Below are 21,032 nucleotides of genomic sequence, written 5' to 3'. Positions count from 1 at the left end.
ATTCCTGCCCTTGTTAATGTGAAACAAACATTAACAGGCCCAGAGTCACCTCTTTCCCATAGCCACCAAACGCAGCGGTTCTGCATCATTAACAGCTGCAGAGCAAACATTCTGCGCTCACCAAAGCACACTCCTCTTTTATTGTAAATGGTCCTCTGCTTTGTTCTTCACAAAGCCATCATCTATTGCATGGAGACAACTCAGACAGAAGTGCTCTTGAGAAAGCTCAGCATTTCGTGTGCCCCTTCCAGCAACGCACCTGCAGCAGCAAAGAGCCGCCTGTGGCATGGCCAGCTGCGGATTACATCGCCTGAAAAAAATGCGAAGGGCTCCTCATGGTCCACTCAGAAACAAAGAACCTGGCAAGTCTTCTGTCAAGCCTGGGGACCAGGGTTGGTCACAGGATCTACCTTGGATGCCATGTCAAGAACAGGCCACTTCCTCACCTAAATGGGAAAAGCCAGGGGACCAGGAGGGAAGGGAAGGAGCGCAAAGAAGGAGAGAGCGTTTTTAGAAACAGCACAGAAACGCAAAGGCAAAAGCAGGCAGGGAGTGCGACACTTTTCCAACAACTTTTCCCACGTATTCTATTTTTTTTCTCAAGACAGTAGAGGTCCTGGTTGCAGAGTGGTCCAGGTCCACCAGAAAAAGTGAGGCATGGCACAGCACGCAGTGCAGCTCTGCCCCAGCTTCACCAGCCATTTGGGTTCACCTCTGCCTCTTCAGTGGTAACCCGTCCACACTGCCTCCAACGCAGTGAAGCCGTGCCTCTTCCAGCTTAGTGCCCTTCAGCACTCTGTCCGCTGAAGCTCTTTTCATTGTCGGGGATGAGGTACCAGGGTGGGCTGGCCTCAGGTCGGATCTTTATGGGCAGGTCCTGTGTTCTTGCTGGTGGCTAATGAGGTGTGAGGAGGTAAAGGGCTGAAACACGTTCAGGTGGAGGCCTTGGTCTACTTTTGGAAGAGGAGAGCAGTTTGGTCAATTGCTGGTGGGGGTAAGGGAGGACCGGTCACAAAGTCCATTCTTACGGCGAGGTGGGGTGGAAACTTGCTGGAAGCCACAATCTGGACAGAGGACTACTTTACTCCCTGTGCTCAGCTGTGACTCCAGGGCTGAAGCACTCGGTGACGTACAGCAGTGGCTAGGAGGATATACATACAGCAACGCGAGCCTCTGTGGATCTACCAGGAGACACTCAGGCAGGGCAGCTGATTCCCACATGAACAGTGCTACTGGGTTTGGAACTGAGCAGTGGGAAACCTGAGCAGTGGGAAGGACGATGTACAATGGCAGTTTGCTTTACTGCTTTCTCACCTTTCTTTTTCCCGCTGCCACACCTTAGACAGTGGGTTGGATTTTGTTTAACCCGGGATGGCTGGCTGCATGTAATGTTACTCCAGTGATTCACCGCTTCTTAAGTTGCAGCTCCAACTCGGAACAAGGCAGAAGAACAAAACATCAGAAAGGGTTTGGTACAAAAACAAAGCAGCAACAACAAAGCAACAGAGGCAGGTGAAAAGGGAGAGAAAGGGAGTGCATTTTGTAGGAAATATTCCCAGTTTCCTCAAAATACGGATGCAAAGCCAGATGAAACCCTTGGAAGTTTTCCACAGACTTCACTGGACTTCAGGCCAAATTCCTTTTTCCATGATTGACAGAGTCCTTCCTCTCACAACTCTTGCTCTCATGAACTGATGAGCTCCTGTCTTTCTGTTGATTTCAAGCAGGATTGTAGGTGCTCAGCAACATTGAAAACTGGTCCTGTTATGAGAAACTGGTTTGGTGAAATCACTGTGCAGAGAATTCACCTCTTGATGCAGGTATGTAGGTGTAAATTGGGATTTAGCTGATCATCTCAGTTGCTCTGTTTTCCCATTTGCTGTAAGAAACACTTGTGGGAGGGAGATGGATCAGTCTCCTTGTATACCTAGGGTTTCTGTGACAGGTTACGTGAAATGGGCACTTGTGCTGAACCTTCCACAGTTGTGGTTTTGAGTGGCCTCAGACCAAAACTATGACAGCAGCCAGCCAAAAAACTTGGATTTCATGTTTGAATCTAGACGGTTTGTCTTTGCCTGACGCCACAGCTTTGTTTCAGAATTTGGGCTTAATCATTAATTTCCATGTGTCTGTGGCTTGCATGCCTGCTGCGCAGTGAGAGACAGGGCTAGGCCGATACGCTTCTTGGGGAAAGCTGATGCATGTTGCACTGCTTCCTATTGCTTCCCCTCCGGTACTGAAATACAACCGACACAAGCCATGACTGCAGCTTGATTCTGGGTGGGGACCCCCACAGCTCACGACTGGGATGCATTGTTTCATAAACATATCAAAGCAATTTATCCATTATTGTTAAAGTCCACAACACGTAAATACTGGTTTTTTCCATCATGCAGGTGAGAAAACAAAAGTCTAGATATGGGATATGAGTTTCCCCGTCTCTCAGGGTGGCTTTCTTGCAGAACCAAGGGGAGTTCATGCTTTCTGACCCCTACAGCCCTACTACACACTCAAGAAAATACCTGTACATGACCGTGCATAGTCCTTCCTTGCTGCCTCCACAGCTGTACAGCACGGATGGTGCTGTAACCCCCTGTAAAAGCACTCTCTGTAAAAAACACTGCTACTGTTGGAAAATAGCAATGCCAAGCTAGGAAAAAAAAACACCACCACATTGGAATTGACCTCGTCTCAGCTCCAGAGGTACTTTGGGAATTATTCTATTTGTGTGTGCGGGGGGAGGCGGTGGGGGAAGCAGCCTCCAAACATGATTAAAACATTGTTTTCTGAGAGACGTGCTGTTCTGACCCTCCAGTTAGCTATGAAAAAGGGCACTCGGAGCATACGCACCACCAGCACATGAGTCACTCCTAAAAAATCTTTGAATGAAAGAGATTGTCTAGATAGTTCCGCTCTCCCGCCGACAGCAGGCGGTGAAACCTCCGTGCTGTCGCCTCATGGCTGGAGCTGATGCCAGCCCCGAGCGCTGGTTTTGGCTCAGTGGCTTTTGGATGGAATAGCGCTGCCCACCTGAACACCGGGATGATCAGGATCAGGAGCTGCTAAGGCATCTCTCACAAGCCACTGAAACAGTAGTTCTCTGTCCTCAAATCGCATCTATTTATAGAGAGAAGCAGCAAAAAGCATAATATTCCTGCAGTAAAGCTGAGATTGTTTTCTTCAGAAAGAAAATATTACCACGTGTTTACGTAGCTTGCATCCTTCCACAATACGCTTTGTGAAATCCATCCATTAGGTGGTTACAAAAACCGAGAAAAATTCAGACCCTCTGAGACCTGCTGTCTTTTCTACCTGCAGCTTCTGTGGATCTGTGACGTGAGCTCTCTATTCCGTTGTTTTCCTGGCTGTTGAATAGCAAGGCTCAGCTGCTTGCTTGAAGGTTCTGCATAAGTAACTATGTAGACCATTTATTTTTTCAAAGGCATTTTCTGTGGTTTAATATTTGAATTTTTACTAGGTTTTTTTTTTTAATACAGCACTCCTTGCTTTTGTAGCTTGGATTTCATGAGAACCTTGGGAAAGAATTATAACCTTATTATTGCATCTTCTATAGTGGAAATATATTTCTTATACAAATCTTGGTATATTTTATATTCAAGGGACTAGTTTGTTATACTTGTATTTCGTACGGATCCCATAAGACTTTCGGAAATACGGAACACAAATGGGCCTTTCACATCAAAACATTCCAACTTTATACACTTAAACAACAGACCAAATGCAGCAGCAAGCTGTCCCACCGTCTGACTCCCAAAGCGGATGACTCATGTCGCTTGTACAGCTAATCAAGTCACAGAAACTCTTTGACAGACGAACTACCTTGAATTAAACATGCGCTGTCTCTAATTGTACCTGTGTTGGCAGTACATGTTCTTTTCTATTGCATGTTATTTTCTGAGCCTGGTTTTCCAAGATAGTAAGGCTCACCAGTCACTTTGTCTTTGCCATTTCTTACTCTAATGACTTTTAAACCTATTGGTCAAGTTCTGCAAAACTCAGTTTTTAGAGGCCTCCTACATTCGTGCAGGTTTCACGTAAAGAGGCAGCTGGGTAGAAGAGGGAGAGGTGATGAAGGCCCCTTTGCCCTCCCTGCCTCCCCCCATCCAAAGGAAAACCTCCAGCGTTCTTTGAATTACGAACTTAGCACTAGAGATTCAAACAGAAAAGGGCGGGGAAATAGGTGTCCAAAGTGCATTTAAAATAGCCTGTGTCAGGATCTCAAAACACAGGGCAAATAGATAGTTCAGTCTTCCCTGGTAATTCTCTAAGCAACGACTCATTTCACTGTACGCAGAGGAAAACTGAAGCAGCACACATCAACGTCTCAGGTGAATGAAATGCCTCCTTTAACTCTGTAACTGTCAGCCTCTCCCCTTCTCCAACAATTAGGCAATATTTCCTAGAGGGTGTAACGTTTGCTGAAAGTATTTGCAGTGCCGCAGGTTGCAACACTGCTGTCCTCCCACTCCGTGCTGTTCCCTGTGTGACCAGAGAGATTAGGTTGGGTGGGTTGGCCATGAGAGGTAATCCAGGAAGGTTGAAGGTAAGGCAAGGACAGGATCCTGCCTGGCTCTGCGTGAGCACTGGAGCTAATCAGAGGCATTGTGAACGAACAGGAAAATACGGAGAATGTTCTTGAAGGTCACTGTGACCGCCAGGGAGGAGTGCCAGAGTATTCACACTGGCTTGGCACGTCCACATTGGAGGATACAGGGCCAACCCAGAGAGAGACTGAATCTAAGCCAAATTCCACCTTCCATCAACTTTTCTCATCCCTTTTGGTTGGGGGGGTGGGGTGGGGGAGTTACCACAGAAGAAAACACAGGTTTACTGCTGGATTTTCATTCTTCCTCCCGTGTAGTTTTAATTGTGAGGAGCTGTATGTGCTCCCTGGAAGGGGAGCTCTCTCCTCACAGAGCGGATTTCAGCATCTCAGGTGCTGCTGGCAGATGTGGCCGAGGTTTTCTGGGTAGGCAATAATTGAACTGTTGTGTCCGCAGTTGGAAGCGTGAGAGCCTGGGAGTAAACGCAGACCTTTCCAAGCTTTATCTTCTGATGTTAACCCTGGAGATGACCTACTCTTTGTGCATATCCAGCTGAGGTCACAAAAAAAAAACAACCCCACCTTATTTTTTTGCTCCTGCATCTGAAGGACAGAAAAATCTATGTAAAGAGAGGAATTTAAGACTACACAAATAGGCCTTTCTATCTTTATATTTTTGACTGAGGCTCCATAAGTGTCAAAGTCCTTTATTATGGCTAGTTTGGTAGCGCACAGCAGCTGCCTGAAAAAATCAAGGTCCCATTGTTTTAGCTACTCAGATAATTAATGGTCAAATAAAAAACAAAAATGGGAGGGAGGAGAGGCTCCTATAGAAATAGTGATTTGTGAAAGTCATAAAAGGGTTCATTTAGTCCTAAAACTGGCAATGGATGCACTCCATTTGGTTAGAACTTCGTTTTGGAGAAACACCCAAAACCGTAGAGTTGTTTCTTTTCCATACTTAGCCCAGCGTTCGCAGACTCCTGGAAACACAGGTAGGCCCTTAGGAGGTTTGGGATGAAGAGGGGAATGCAGGACTCTCCTCTTCTTGCCTTTCCTTTCTTTTCTTTTCCTTTCCTTTACACCCAATTAATCCCTGGGTTATTGTAGGCTCAGCTCACGAGTAGCTGCAGCTTAGTGACACAATAAAACTAGTCAAGGGATTCAATAACCAATTATAGGGAGTCTTCTAAGAGGAACTTCTGTATTTGGCAGTTATCTCACACTATCATTAGCTTATTCCCCCTTTTTAAAATATGTTTGAATTTATGCCTTTTATATACGTCAGTGTCATTTCGCATCAGTGTGAGCTGTGTTTTGACAGTGTCACCACTGCCTTTTTTAACGGCTAGAGATGAGTTTGCAGGTGTGCTTTTGATCACATCAGGCGCGCAATTTTCACAGAAATATGACGATCGTTCCTCCTCAGCATGCTTTGGCTCAACTCTTGGGTGGTCTCTGAGCTCACAGGCTGGATTGCCTTTGGACGGAGCTGAACCAGGGAAGGCACTCACCCTGTCCCACCAGTGATGGATGGCACTGAAGATCTGGTGTCCACAGCGCACACGTTATGGAAAAGGTGTACTCCCTCCCTCTACAGATCCGCTTCTATTGCATGGATATATTTGCTGATGCAGACCTCACCTTTGCACAGAGCAGTCGTGGTTGGCTCTCGAGGGCTGCCGCAGCAGCTGCCTTTGGCCTCCGAGTTGCTCTTCAGAACTTTGCAGAAGGATTTGCCTCTGCTCACTAATGAAACGGAAGGACTTACGAGGGTTTAGGACGCTAATTTTGCCCTGTTACCTGTTGTCACGCTTTAGTCTTGGCAAATTTAACAGCACACTCTGCACTGGACCAACTCCAGTACTCGGCATTAACAAAGTCCAACAAAGTACTGAGCTATGCAAACTCAGCCCCAAGAAAGGAAAACTACATTACAGACAAAGTATATATTTTCATGTCTTTAGTCTGTTGTCCTATTGGTGATTGTGCATTGGAGAGAATGAAATCGGACTTTCTGGTTTGCTCTTCGGAGCAGTGCAAGTGGCAAGGACGTCTCGAGCAGAGATGAAGCCTGACCTTTAGAAGACTTAAGGAAAGCCACAGAAGAGTGAGCAGAAATGTGCCTGCCAGCAGACACTCAGAGAACTGGTTTTCCTATTTTTCTGTTACGCAATTCTACTCTGATACACACACGCCGATTTGCTCAGCAGCCCTCCCGTAACACTGCCCTTGGACAGCTTTATCTAAAAGCACACACATCTGTAGAAATCCCTTTGCATTTTTAACACCAGAACCCCTTGCATGATTACCAACAGTAGCCAGGCAGCTGTTGCTAGGGGATCAGCCCGTGTTTATCGCGCTGAAGGCTTTCTGACCCTCCCAGACAGGCACAACGGAATCTTGATATTTATAAAGCAGAAGCAGGCTGGCTTTCTGAGTCTCTGCTTGCTGTTGCAAATCCACCCCTCTTCGGTCAATGAAATAAGGCAGTGTGTACTCTTCCAGAGCGCAAACCTGCTCCATCACAGGATGGTTTGTTTCTTTAGAAGCTGTTTATGGCCTGACTAGAAGTCAAGTGCAAGTTCTCCGAACTGAAGGCAGAGCAGGGAACAGTTACAGCTCTGCTAACGTATCTAGAAACTGCCGAGCAAAGGTTAGAATTTCCATTACTTTTTGTTAGCTTAAGATATGGTTTTAGCCCCTGAAAGACCAAGACTTCTTGCTAAAAGGCAAGAAGTTGTGGTTGTACAGAATGCCTCTCTAAGCTCCGTGAAGATATGGTACAGAGTGATTTATCAATAAGATGCTGAAGCCATTTTGTGTCATCTGATGACAGCAATGCCGACTTATAAGCTAAACAGCTATTTGCATCTGTATTATGACATTTGGAGTGAATGTTCCAGGCCCTTACTCCAAACATGACATGGCAAGTCCTCAAAGCCTCTTCTCTGAGATCTCATCAGATCACCAAAACTGGGCAACCTGCTGTCATCAGATACACGTTGGTAAAAACACTGAACTGTTTTGTTGAGTTGTTGCAGAACAAAGAGGTAATACCTCTCCAGACAAACCAGATGATGCCTAAAATGTTGTTCTTTGATATAAAAGGCTTTACATAAATTCTGGATACAGCAGCCCCATCTCTTTATTATCACCAGCAATCACTGTATGTATTGGTACCTGTTACAAAGAAGGTGCTACAGAGACATACATCATTAAGCAGACAGACATAAGGAGGAGGCTTTTCACTTACTGCAGACTTTTCTTTCTACTGTTTTAAGATCCTTTTACTTTGCCAGTAGAGTGTGTAAAATAACTTCTATACAACTTGGTATCCGGATGGAAAGGCACACACATGCTGTGAGGCCACTGGGTGCATTAATTCCTCACAAGCAGTTATTTGCTCAGTTCGAGTCCTTCAGCCTCACAGGGAAGTGACGTGTAAGTGCTCAACAACACGAGAACAGAAACTTCTGAGAAGCTTTTACTCTAAAATGAAACTACAGGAAGAGGCTGGGATAAGAAACAAGCAAATAGTAGAACGCCAGCAGAACAGAAGAGCTGCTTTTGGCTGAGAGGAAGATTTCTGCTTTTGATGTTCAACATCACAGCAGGGACAACTGAAAGAGAAACATAAAACTAAGTGTCTCCTCAGCATGATGAGGATTTCTTCACATGTGTTTTTCAATGACATGATGAGCCTTACTCCTTTCCTGACCTGTGCATTTTGAGTGCAGGAGAAAGCACTGCAAGACTCCTTACTGCAATTGGACTAGCAAATGCAAACCTACCTGAACATAAAACACCAGTTACCTTTCCTGTTCCCCACTCCACACGTTCCCTCTTTCTCTACAGCTCCACCCAGAGCAGCCTTTGCTCCATGCGCTGTGCTGGAGTCATGACCCTAACCTAAGTCTAACAAATCCCCACTTTGAAAACTCTTGTCAGTTCTTTCCCCATCAGGATGCCTCCCAGTCCGAGGGCGAGAGTGTTGTTAGAGGAACAGCTTCTTATTCCCTGTCACTCTTCAGGGGATCTTACAGCTTCACCTTACTGTCTGGCAAAAGCCCTCTGCCAGACTCACCCTCCTTACCTTCCACTGGAGTCTGAAAGAACCCTTTTTCTCCCTAATTCCCCTTGTGGTTTTGCCAGACTGAGGTTTAGAGAAAAGCAGGTGCCCTGAGGTTCCGCAACACCTGCCTTTCTCTAAACCTCAGATTTTTTTTGAGACAGTTTCTTTTTCTTTAACATGTCATGTCATGGGAAACTGCAGGGGTCTTTGGCCTCCAACTGAAAATAAAACTCCATTCGAACAAATAGAGTTGAACAGTCAGTCTTTGACTGTGTTACAAAATGAGAATTCCAGTCCCACCCAGGTGCAATTATGCAATTATTACTCAAACAGGCAGATAGGGGAACTGGCACTGCAATGCTTTGCGACATGGCCACAGACACAATGAATCGGTGACACTGGCATGCCTGTCTACCTTCCCTGCCTACCCACTCCAACAAATCACTTTGGGGGAGGACAGTCTTTAACAGGAAATATGCTTTAAATATATCTAACTGTAAACGCAGTAGCTCAATATTATAATTTAGCCTATTGCATTATATCTTCCTACATAAGAATACTTACGGTGACTAGCACTTTTGCATTTGTCCTTCTTATGGACTTTAAACTACACAGTATGTATGCTCCATTTATTTGGTGTTCTTAGGCTATTTATTACTTTTGCTTGTAAGTCATTGCAAATATATATTTCCCTCTCTAATTCTAGCTGATGTTTCAGTTGCCCTATGCTTTCTAAGGTAAGCATCCTTCCTACAGAAGAGTTGCAGCCTTGACTCAGAACAAGTCCTTTTTTACAACTGACTATTCCAAGCATGAAACTTGCTAAAAATACTCTGCCTACCTTATGTCCAACAATTATTCAGCATTATGGTTTCCGTCTCCAGATAGAATATCTCATTTGTTGTTTTCATATCCATTGCAAAGACAAAAAATGGGTCTCAGCTTTCAAGCTTCCTGAAAAGAAGCCTGTCTTTTATCCCAAGGCTGAACAACTGGAGCCTGATGATGCCATAGACAAAGAACACCAGATATATCTGAAAACAGCTCTTGGACACTGCTCCACCATGAGCAGCAGACTTGGGGAAAGCACACAGTTACTTAGAGCAAATTTACAAGGCAACCCAAGGCCTGCATTGAGTGCTATCAATGGGAAGGAAGTAGAAAGAGCACAAAGATTAGATACAAAAGCACTCAGATCCTCAGCACAGTCACCAACAAGCTTATCACCAGAGACCACCCGTAAGAAGCTGTCGATAGAAAGTAGAGCCTGTGTATTCCCAGCTGAACAACTGTGTCAAAGATTCTGAACAAATGAAAAAAACCGCAGAAGATGGTGAAAAATGGCACCTAAAATCAACAGAGCAAATGGTGACAAAGAGAAAAATACATCTTACAAACTTTCCCAGACCACTCATGACTCTGGCAAAGCGGCTGACGATGATCTGTCCTTTTGCAGGCTAGGCTGAGATGGCCTTTGTGCTAACCAAGAGGAAGAAGAACACCAAATCCATGATGCAACGAAGTAACCCACAACGGGCTGGATCCTTATCAGCTGACAGAGGTGAATCTCGTATCCTTGTTTTTCGCTATTAATTGTGCCGAGTCCTATGGCCAGGTTCTCAGTTAATGCCAGTATCAAGGGAGTTATATCTCCTTATACTAGCCAAAGTGCTGGCCACTAACTTATGGCATAAATTACATTATTATTATTATTATTAAAATATAGACATATTGCATGTAATTTACACCGTTTTCATTTAAACCCTGTGAAAATACAAGCTCATCCCTTTGCTTCAAAAATAATTCATGACAGAAATTATTGATATTGGCTGACAAATATCTAGTGATATTAAAATATTTTATAGTAATATTTTAAGTGTTTTGTTCAAGACCTGAAGGAAAATACAAGCTATCCTTTAGTAAGCAGCTCCTCCGAAAAGAAACCATTACTTTTTTACGGAGAGATAATTTGGCTGAAATGCCACAAATCTTTCAATGACAAAACCAACAGTATTATTTTTCTGACGTATCTGTTGTTGAACTCAGCTCTCTGCATTGGCAGTAAAAAATATATTCATTTGTTTCAAATGAAAACCTTTTTAATACAGAGGTAATCTTTAGGGCAACGCTTGTCTTTAGAAAGATGATTAGATCATTCAGCTTGCTTCAATGAAAATTTCAGCTAGATATAACCTCTGGATTTTAGAGAAATCAGTCAGCTGCTATTCTGTTAAACCTTCCTTTACATGGAAAAGGGAAAAAGGAAGTTCTGTGCTCTAAGCTCTGCTTTTTTTTCTCTTTTGGTAGCAAATGACACAAAGCAGACTGCATCTCCCTGCCAGTGTGTTTATCCCCGTGTGCACTGGAAGCAGAGCTGAGATTAGGCAGGAGCTTCTTACACAGACACCGCCAGCACACAATGCCCAAAGAAATGAATGAGCCGAATTCAAAACTGTCTCAAGCAGTGTAATTTACTGGCTGCACCCGGCGTGAAGACGACCTCTGTGCGGGCCCTCCGGAAGGGAATCACGCTGTTTAATTTCGTGCTGCTAGTTTACGTGACGAGTTAGAAGACTGTTTCCCCAAGGGCTCTCCCCCGCTCCCCGCCACAAGTACCTTTTGGACAGAGACAGGCTCTTTCACAGGACAACGTAGAACTGAGTTCAGGTGCACAAACTCAGCCTCTGAAATCCCCACTCCTCTCTGCTGATTAGGTCTGCAAGCCAAGCCACTCTGCCTGTTCTTTCCTAAGAGCTCAAGTCCCAACAAGCATCTAATCCCACCTCTGATAAACAAGTGAAAAGGCCTTTGCCTGAAATTTAGGCAATCGGGCAAGAGAATAACCCCCTCCATCCCTGTCTGTCCTTACCTCTTTAATAATTAGCCATCTAAGGATGCAAAACACACAAGCAAATGAAGACTAAGGGGACTCAGGCTTAAATAATACATGTCGAAAGATTCAATGAAATAAAGGTTCATCTTTAATACCGGGAGATTCCATAATTAGACAGAAAAGAAGATAAAAGGCTCCTGCCCCCTGGGTCTCTGTATAAAGATGAGAGAGGGAGAGACAAGTACGTGTTCAGACTAATGGAAGAATACCTTACCAGCACTTCAATCATTGCAGGATATTTCATGTGTCCATGTCTCAGGATAAATGGGACTGTTTAAAATTGGTTAATTTCTTAGCAATCCAGACAAGGAGGGAGGTGATAAAAGAGGCAAAAGCTCTCGCAGGAGGTATGAATGAGCAATCAAATGTTAAAAATAGATAAATAAATATTTACGTTCCCATATCAAAGAGCAACAAGAACAGCACTATAACACACCGTGCTAAGGCAGAGCAGAGAGATCAGCCTCCCTCGTGGAAGATACCAGTAGCTGGAGGGGTGGTACCGCTTTGCGGTACAAGCTTTTCGTAAAATGCATTTGGTCGAGGCAACGGTTGAGCTGTACCACTTTGCTGCGTGTCTTTTAATTGGCCTGACGCTTACGCATAATGCATTAGCCCCGTCTTCGAGCTACTTTCAAACAGTTTGTTCAAAAAATTTGACTGAGCGGCTAATGATAGTCTCTTCTAGAGGAAGACAGAATATGTTATGTTTTCGCCTGGTCTGGTGCCGTGATGGCAAAATGAGCTAGTGACCAAAGAGCCAGGCACCGCTCTCTGCTGGAGAGCCCTCCCCATTGCAACTGTCCCGCCGTCCCGCAACCAGCCGGCGGAGCCTCGGCGCCACGCAACCAGTAACGGGCAGCTTGAAATTCACCGTGGAAAAAGCTCATTTCAGTGGGTTAAAAGACATTGCCGAAGCAGGGTTCTCCATCACGGATGTTGTGCCCTGGCTTGTTTGGACTGGTTGTTTAATATGGGGTTTCGGTCTGTTTTGGTTTCAATTTAAGGAGGAAACTCAAGGCAGGAGCCCAGGGATTAGCACAGATAATGCTGCAGTTTGTAACAACGCTGAGGCTTTTCCTGTTAGAACCCTTTGGTGCCAAGTCCTACATGAAGCAGAAATTTAAAGCAAGTCCCTCCTCAAAGAGTCTGCAATCTATTTCCTTTATTCCAAAGCAAACTGAACCAGGTGTGGGAGCCTGCCGGGAAATTCAATAGCTGTGGGCGCAGGGTTCACTGTGGGCTGCACCTGTGTTCATAGGTGGAGTGCAGAAGCAGAAATTTAAAGCAAGTCCTTCCTCAAAGAGTCTGCAATCTACTTCCTTTACTCCAAAGCAAACTGAACCAGGTGTGGGAGCCTGCCGGGAAATTCAATAGCTGTGGGCTGCACCTGTGTTGATAGGTGGAGTGCAACGAGGACATACAACAAGGGCTTGTAAACTGAGAGATAGCAATGTCCAATACCTTTGCTCCACTTAAATCAGAAGAGTTTTGTCACTGAGATGGAAGGTTTTGCTCATGTGATCGCAGGACGTACTGTAACAAATAACGTTAAAAGAACAGCCCAAAGAGTAGGCAACTCCAGTCTTGTCATCTGCTTCCTTCCTGCTCCCTCCTTCCCGGCTACCTCCTCATCCCATAGGAACAGAACTAGGACAGAGTGGACTTTGTCTTCTATTCACAGGCTTTACTGTTCCCAAAAGTTTTGTGCGTAGCCAAGTTGAAGAGAAACCGGAGGCATAGTTTCTCAGCCCCTGGAAGTATTAAGCCTATGTATGCTTTTTGTAGGTTTGGAGGCAGTGGTTTGGGTATCAGTATCCCAAATGCTAGTTATACAAGTAGTCACGAGCTGTTCTGGAAGCAAGTGCCGGACTCACAATTCCTATGAGTCACCAGCCACGAAATCAGACCACGAACAGAACTCTCTTGCTAAGACCAAGATAATGGATGATAAATCCAGCACTAGTTTTGAGGCTGATGACATTAGATACCACTTCTGAAACTGTATGGTTTGCCCTTTGGAAATCCTTTACCAGCAACCGTATTCAAAATAAAATTTCCCATTACTGGCCATTCTTTCATTCATATCCAAATTTGATTCAAGTTCCAATCTGATAATGTCCTTCATCTCATTTATGTATTATAATGTCATTGATCCGTTTGGAGATCATGTGAAGATTGATCAGATAGAAATCGCTCACATACCATATTTTTTTCCAACAGTACCACAGCGTACGACAGTCTAGTTGTATCAGATAGGACCCTGAACAAGTTTTGCTACTTTAGTTAAAAAAAACAAAGCACAGTGTTAGACCTCTTGGCCTGTATCTCTGTCAGGGTGAGAGAGTACTTGAGTTGCTTCAGCTGCTTTGAAGCATCTTTATGCTTCAGAACATGACTGGGGACTGCACCAGAGAACTGTCTGTGCTGTATGAAGAACATCAGAGACCTGAAATACGGACAAAGCATGGGGGTGGTGGGGAAAAGTCACGGAGTCTCGTTTTGCCTTGTAAAAGAAAAGCTTTTGCTATGTGTTATACCGGGAAACCTCTTGACAGAGGAAGATCTGGAAGTGATGTTTTCAGTTTAGTTTATCATTCCTAGAAGACCAAGAAGTTAAAGTTCTTCCCAACTGCTAAAGCTAGATACAAGCTCTGACATTCTCCTCCACAAATAACCCAGCAGCACTTATTGGTTAGGCAGATCTCATTAACTTTGTGCTGAAAAAAAATTATCCCCTACAAATTCACCAGCTTTTGAGCCCTGGGAGCTGAGAGTAAGTAACAGAACCATCACAAGCCTGACATGATTAGTTACCAATTTGAGGCAGGGTGTTTCCCATTCCCACCCCTTCAGTCACTGCCAGCACAGTTTACGTGTGCCATTCCACTTTGTGGCTGCCTGTCAGGGGGACCTCAGAGCTGTCACATCCTGGGCTTGTCAAAATTCCTACAGGCTTTAACAGTTGGGAGAACAGCTGTTTCAGCGCACAGTGTATGGCTAACACTTTTTAGGAGGCTCTTCTTGCCCTTCTCCCTTTGTACCTCCACACCTCTCTAGACCTTGCAGTCTGTCAGTCTCTCATCCATATCCATATCCATATCCATATCCATCTGGATCGCTGGAATGATTTCTGCTCAGCTTAGGGCAGAACTGAGACCCACCTAGCCAAGATATCTGGGAAAGTGCTGTGGAGCAGAGGCCTGCCAAGTAAGAGAATGCCATTTTGCACTGACAGACGAGGGCTGATTGGAATGTTCCCTTCTACTACATGTTTTATTATATTTCCTCTGTTTTTCCACTTAATAGACCACGGTACCTGCTACCAGGTTACATTAGCGATAATTTCTGAATTTTTTTAAGACAATGCCCCTAGCGATGGCTATAAAACCAATTGAAGCAGTCCCTTACCTTACAGTATTTTCTTCTGTAACAGCTGTCTTTCTAGATGTGGATTTTATGGAGAAGGTCCCAGATCATCTGAAGTTTCTCAATTTCCAATTTTGCAGCTACTTCTACCAACTCTGAAGTGGAGCTTGACAAAGTCAAGTCCAAGGAGAATAGAACGCAGGGTAAGGCATGCCCTCAAGCAAAACAGCCAGAAGAAGAGATACCAAAAGTACCAATGGGACCAGGACCATATTTTTATATCAGTGGATCTAATGGAGCTGGGCTGTAAGTAGGTCCACTCAGCAGACTCATATGAACAGGAGTATGACCATATATGAAGTCATGCAATGTTGTCCGTTATCCATTGGCCTCAAATAATTTTCCTTTGATTTGCTGTCTTTGTGGAGTGGTACACCTGGGGAACCATTTAAAGATAATTCAAATAGAAAGTATCCACTGGAAGGCCACCTGTGGTAGAGTCGCTAACTACTATATCTTTGGAAAGAAAGGAAATACTTCTATTTGTTTAATGAAAGTTTCTCTGTTGGGGCTGTTCAGAAATCACTTAGCTACACCATGTAGCAAATCTGCTAGCATTGTCACGAGGGCTAGGAACCACTGTTGTTCATCAACATTCTGTTGTGCTAAATGTAAAACAAGCAAAAAAATAAGAAGAGATTTCTGCCCAAGAAAAATTGTCAGATCAGAAGTTCCATTCATTCCTTTCTGAGTTCTTTCCAGCATATTGGCACTCTTCTCTAGATGTTGTCACCAGCAAGCGCCACAGAATCTCTGCTGCAAGCAGCACTTTCCTTGCTATGTTTCCATAGTTTTGTCTACAAACAGCTTTTTCTGTCGCTACTTGTCATCTCTCCCTAAACTCCTCAGCGGAGAGGCTCCTTATTAAGACTGGACCCTGAACATTTCTATTCCATGGGTACCAGTTGCATCCTAATTGGAAAAACCCTGCTGAAATGGTACAAGTTCTCATTAGAGCTGCGGTATCACAATGTTCTTAGCATCCTCAGTTACTCACCCCACCCTCTCAAGTTCAGACCAGCAGGTCCACTAGCAGCCATTCTAATTACTGCTTCCCACCTTATCCCCCACCCAGGGGCTTCTGGGCACGTTAGGTCAGGCTCACAGAGAAAATTATTAGGAGTTCAAGGGGTATGAGCTAACTAAGCATTTGTTAATAGAAGGGAGGCTACTTTGCTGTTTTGTTTTCCATATGCAGTGTGAGCATCTATTGCCAGAGCAGAGGCTGGCAGCGTATCTATGACAACAGAAGAGAGGATTACGCACTGAAATGGTGTGAAATCAAGTGCCGAGAGACCTATTACCATTTCAAAGAAGGTAGAGGTGCCGGTGGGCCTCCAGTGGGAGAGGGAAGTGGGAAAAACTTGAGAACACTGGACTTGTGACTCCCAGGGCAGAGGACGTCACCTGGGGGTAGGAGAAACAGGTAACCTCAGCTTCTGGGCAGGCCTCAGACAGGACATCAGAGCTGGATTGCCGTGGTGATTAAAGAAAGGGTTTTAGACAGGAAAACAGCTTTGGGAGAAAAGATACCAATGAAATGAACTAAGTATAGTGAAATGAGCAGTACAGAGATTTAAACACAAACCATCACAATCACTTCTGAAATGCGGTCCTCCCTCTTTGGGTCTGAGGACAGGCTGCAATAGGACGGACACAGAACTGCGGCACAGGGACAGCGTGCAGCCTGCTCTGGCACCGCTCACGCACTAGTCTAGGCCTTGCGTACAGAGGGTGCCTCGCATTTAGAGATGCCCCCGCAGGGCGGGTGGGGAGAGGAGAAAAGGTAGGAAGGGTGCACTTGAAGACAGAAGTAAAGTAAGCTCAAGATGGGTCACCCCACACATCCCAGCCCCAGCTATCTCTGTCTAGGGAGAACAGTCACTAAAAGGCAAACTACTCCACTGTATTAGCAAGCAACTTCTTGAATTGCACTCTGCCCTTCGTCTCATCAGCGCATCCTGACTTCGCAGGGCCCAGCCAGCTTTCCCACCAGAAAAGCACAAAATCAAGGACTCCCGCAGCAATGCCTCTGGCTGGCACCCTCAGAGTGGTACTTTGCATAGCAAACACAAAACTCCCTAAGCACAGCCCCTGGGGCAATTCTTTCACTTCTGGGAGCCGGTCAAGACCCGTGCCCTGGCAAGCCTGAGCATCACGGCACAGGGCTGCGGGCTTTCCTGTGGCAGAGGGAGCGTGCCATCACTTCCCTACCAGTCCATGTACAGCAGCCGCCTTTCCCCTCCTGCCAGCTCTGATGGCAATGTGGTGGCTATTTGTCAGGCTGCACCATTACAGCAGTTGGCCTAATATACGGCAGCGCAGATAACCTATGTTTCAGTGCAATTCTGCAGCTGGAATGGTGTGACGGCAGCGGCGCCTTTGGCGTGGGCAAGGGATGCACCATTTCATGAAGCCCCATCAGGTCGGTCTGTTCCGCTGCAAGGTTGGACAGAAACACATTTACAGCAAGTGATTTCACCGCTCTGCGAGTTGTCACTGCTGCCTTAAAGCAAACTGGTGAAAGTCAACAGTAGCAAAGTCAGCTTCATCCTGCAGATTCTGCTGCATGGGACAATGAGGGCAAGCTTTTTTTTCCCCCCTCTCATACAGGTGAACAGCTTCTCTATCAGATTCCCAACAACGGAGTCCTCACCAGTAAGATAGGGCTTTTATGCTGCCTGAGGGAGCAAGACCGGGTGATGAAAAAGATCAGTAGGAGCTCTAATTCCAAGTAAGAACTCCCGCTTCTCTGAATCACTTTTTTTCCAGAACTACATACATCAGAGACAGAATTTCTTCTTTTTCTATGTCTGGAGTTGTAGGAGTGCCGGGTCCCCCAAAGACAACGGTCGTAGTAATTCCCGTTTTGGGTACATCGTCCTACTGGAAAGCCCACAACTTCTTGTGTCATAGACACTGTAAATATAAGAGAATCTCATTGCCATTTCTGCTCCTATATTTTTGACCTACCAAAAAACCAAATGGCAATCGTGTACCACGGTTACCTGCAGTCATCTCAACTAGTTTTCAAAAAACTGAGCGTACGAAGAATGTCTTAAGGGTAACATACATTCTTGAAAGCTTATGGAATGAGGTAGCTCAGCAAAAACATACAACAAACACAGAACTATCTACAAGCAGGAAAAAAAAGCGATTTCTTAAGTTTCTACTTGCAACCATCCTTTCTGAAAGTAATGGAGGAATGAATATGTTGGATAGGGTTTTCAATTGGTATTGATTCTCCCATAGGTTACTGAAGATGGAAGAATTCTTCCCAGAATCTTTTCGCCTGGACTTAAAAGATGAGAGAAATGCCTTTTTTGAGCTTTGCAAAGGTGAATTGTCTTAATCATGGTGGCAGCCAATTTAAATAGCTATGTGATCCTCTAAAATGTTCATGAAAGTATACACGGTAATAATAGTTGATATCTATATGCATGTGTACGGTCACGTACGTTCACACACGTTCAAGTGAGCGGTTTTCAGAGCCCACTAACGGGCACATCGGTGGTTCGTACCACTCACATTACTGTAATAGACTCATTCTCTCTGCAGAAGAACAGATTTGGATCTGCAAACCAAGTTGCTCTAACCAAGGGCGAGGAATTTTCCTGCTTAAAAATCCAGCCGCTGTCAACACCCTTCAAGCCAAGCTCCAGAGCACTGAGGAAAACCTACTCAATAAGAGGGTGCCATACAAGGCTCCCCAGGCAAGAATAGTGCAAAGGTAGAGGCTGAAGCCTGGGAATTCATGTGTGAGTGGTGTGCCTGATTAAGCACACTGGCCTCAGAGAGTTGAATTGTTCCATAGGTATTTAATGTGGTGACGCCACATCTCATCAACCTATGGGATTTCCTTGTGTGGGAGAGCGGCTATTTCTCTGGTTAGTCTGTCTTGCATCCACACTTCAGTCATTTCAAGGTAGATCTTTGTCATCAGAAAGATTTGAGTTTACCTTTGTCTGGAAATTTAAGAATGACTTCAAAAGGCCAGATACTACAGTTCTGTACATGAATGCTATACATAAAGCCTTGTGCAAAGCAATTGAAATTAGGTATTATCCCAGCTTCTTATACAAAGCTAGCATTTTACAAAGTGTACAGCTACAACATCTGTTCCATGCAATCTAATAAAGCCTCCCAAATATCTTCTTAACTCTGCCTCAATGCTGCAAAAGTCTATTCCTCAATCAACAGGCAGTGGCTAGCAGCCACTAAAATTTTGGGTTAGGGTTGTTTTATTTTTTATTCCTTGCATGAATAAAAGAACCATGAAGGTTCTGCTTTGTAGAATATATACCCTCTCAGCCACTGCTAGAATGTTTTGTAGAGTTGCAGAACAGCAGGAAAAGGAAGGGAAAAATAAGGCAGCAGAAGTCATGAGAACAGTTTCAGCAACTGAACGTTACTTGCTTACTCTTACACAACTCACTTGACTTCCCTTTGGCTCAGTGTCCCTCCCTCAATTGAGGAATGCATTATAATTAAATCACTTCAGTGCTTTGAGATGAGTAAATAAAACTTTCAAAGCGAAATGCAAAAAAGATGTTTTCATTATTTATCCTAGGAGCTGCAGTTCCCAGATGCCTTTGATGCTGCCTTTGGTGTGCACAGCTAGGTATACAGGGCACTCTAAACTTCAAGGTGCCCACGCACGCACGACATTGCCTGGCATTGTCATGACATGCCAGCAATGACAATGTGATACACTCGTGACAACGCTGCAGCATTGGCATGGCAAAAGCACATTTTGCCATGTAGTGATCACTGCGTGTCCTGGCAGAGTGATGCTACCAATTCCTCACACTGACCCTGTGCTGCTTCCCTGACATTCTGCTATCGTGGCTTGGCATCTTCACCTTGTGAGAGAACACAGCGCACAGCAACCTTTGCAAGAGCTGCCCTAGCCAAAGCAAGCAATATTCTCTGCTTCGTTCATCCAAACATTTCTTTTCATAACAAAGGAATGGTTGGCCTCATTGAAAAGGGCAGGAGAGATCTGTAAGATGGTAAACTGGAATGATGATCTTACAGGCTTTCTGCGATGGGCTGGACAGCGTTTATGCAGTAGCCAGTATATGGGGCACAACAATGACTGCCTGACAAAATTAGGCCAACGGCCTTAGTTAGACCAATATGTGCTCTTTGACATAGACAAGCAGCAGTGCCAGGGGAAGAAGTGGTTGGACCCTATCTTAGATATCATCTTGATTTCTATTAGTGAGGAATGGCTGATGTTCTGAAGAATGAGGCTCCATATTCCTTTGAAAACTGTTGTTAGCGCTGTTCTAACAGCAGATCCTTGTTATTTATGTAGACGTCCAGCAACCTTAGATGATAAAGGGAAACAATTCCCAGATTACACCACTCTGGCAATAAAAGAAATGGTGGTGTATGAAGGGCTCTTTGTGTTCAGACATAAACTTTGTATATTCTCCAGTAAATATTAGTAAATCTTTAATTACCTCCCGCTCCCAAGACTCGGCACAGCTTCTATTCCTCTTGAGAGGAGCTGTTCTTGGCATTTCTAACCTCTCCTATGAGCGCCCTCTGCTGCCATTCACCTTAAAACCAGTGTCGAAAAAGGGGCGACCAGGTTAGCTCTGTGTGGCTGGGGGGTTTTGTGTGAGCTTTGGATTGCCATGTATTATGGCTACTTGTTGGTGACGCGTGTTGAAATACTGCTCTGACAGGTATATTCACCGGCCTCTGCTCCTGGAAGGGAAGAAGTTTGATGTCCGGTCTTACCTCCTCATTGCCTGCACAGCACCATACGTGTTATTTTTTGCCCAGGGTTATGTCCGGTTGACCTGTGTCAATTATGATGCCGCTTCTGATGATCTGACTGTTCATCTGACCAATCAGGTAAACTAAGCGCACTCAGTTCAGAAGAAGGGGAGGGAGTGGTTGGCAGAGATGGGAAGCAAAAAAGGCTTTTGAAAGGCTAAAAATGCATGCCTCACGCATGCAAAATCCACGCACCCAGGAACTGGACGTGGCCTTATGGTCAGGCATGGCAACAAGGCTGAACAGAGGCAGTACCGGATAAGGTTCCGTTCTCTGCCATG

The 21,032-nt window shown here is 44.8% G+C and overlaps 1 protein-coding gene across 1 annotated transcript in view; it reads left to right on the top strand.

The window, feature by feature from the left end:
- The window catches only part of TTLL10 (tubulin tyrosine ligase-like family, member 10), a 33,425-nt gene that overhangs the window by 1,980 nt on the left and 10,413 nt on the right, over positions 1–21,032 (top strand). The window contains exons 2-7 of the mRNA XM_009325265.1: positions 15,042–15,207; positions 16,160–16,278; positions 17,575–17,695; positions 18,214–18,299; positions 18,520–18,691; positions 20,658–20,829. Coding sequence (XP_009323540.1) covers positions 15,042–15,207; positions 16,160–16,278; positions 17,575–17,695; positions 18,214–18,299; positions 18,520–18,691; positions 20,658–20,829 — 836 coding nt within the window. The remainder of the gene's footprint in view (positions 1–15,041; positions 15,208–16,159; positions 16,279–17,574; positions 17,696–18,213; positions 18,300–18,519; positions 18,692–20,657; positions 20,830–21,032) is intronic.

Source organism: Pygoscelis adeliae, unplaced genomic scaffold, assembly GCF_000699105.1.
Source record: "Pygoscelis adeliae isolate BGI_AS28 unplaced genomic scaffold, ASM69910v1 Scaffold36, whole genome shotgun sequence".
Classification (NCBI taxonomy): domain Eukaryota; kingdom Metazoa; phylum Chordata; class Aves; order Sphenisciformes; family Spheniscidae; genus Pygoscelis; species Pygoscelis adeliae.
The sequence above is the reverse complement of the archived record's forward strand: the minus strand, read 5'-3'. Positions and strand labels throughout refer to the sequence as shown.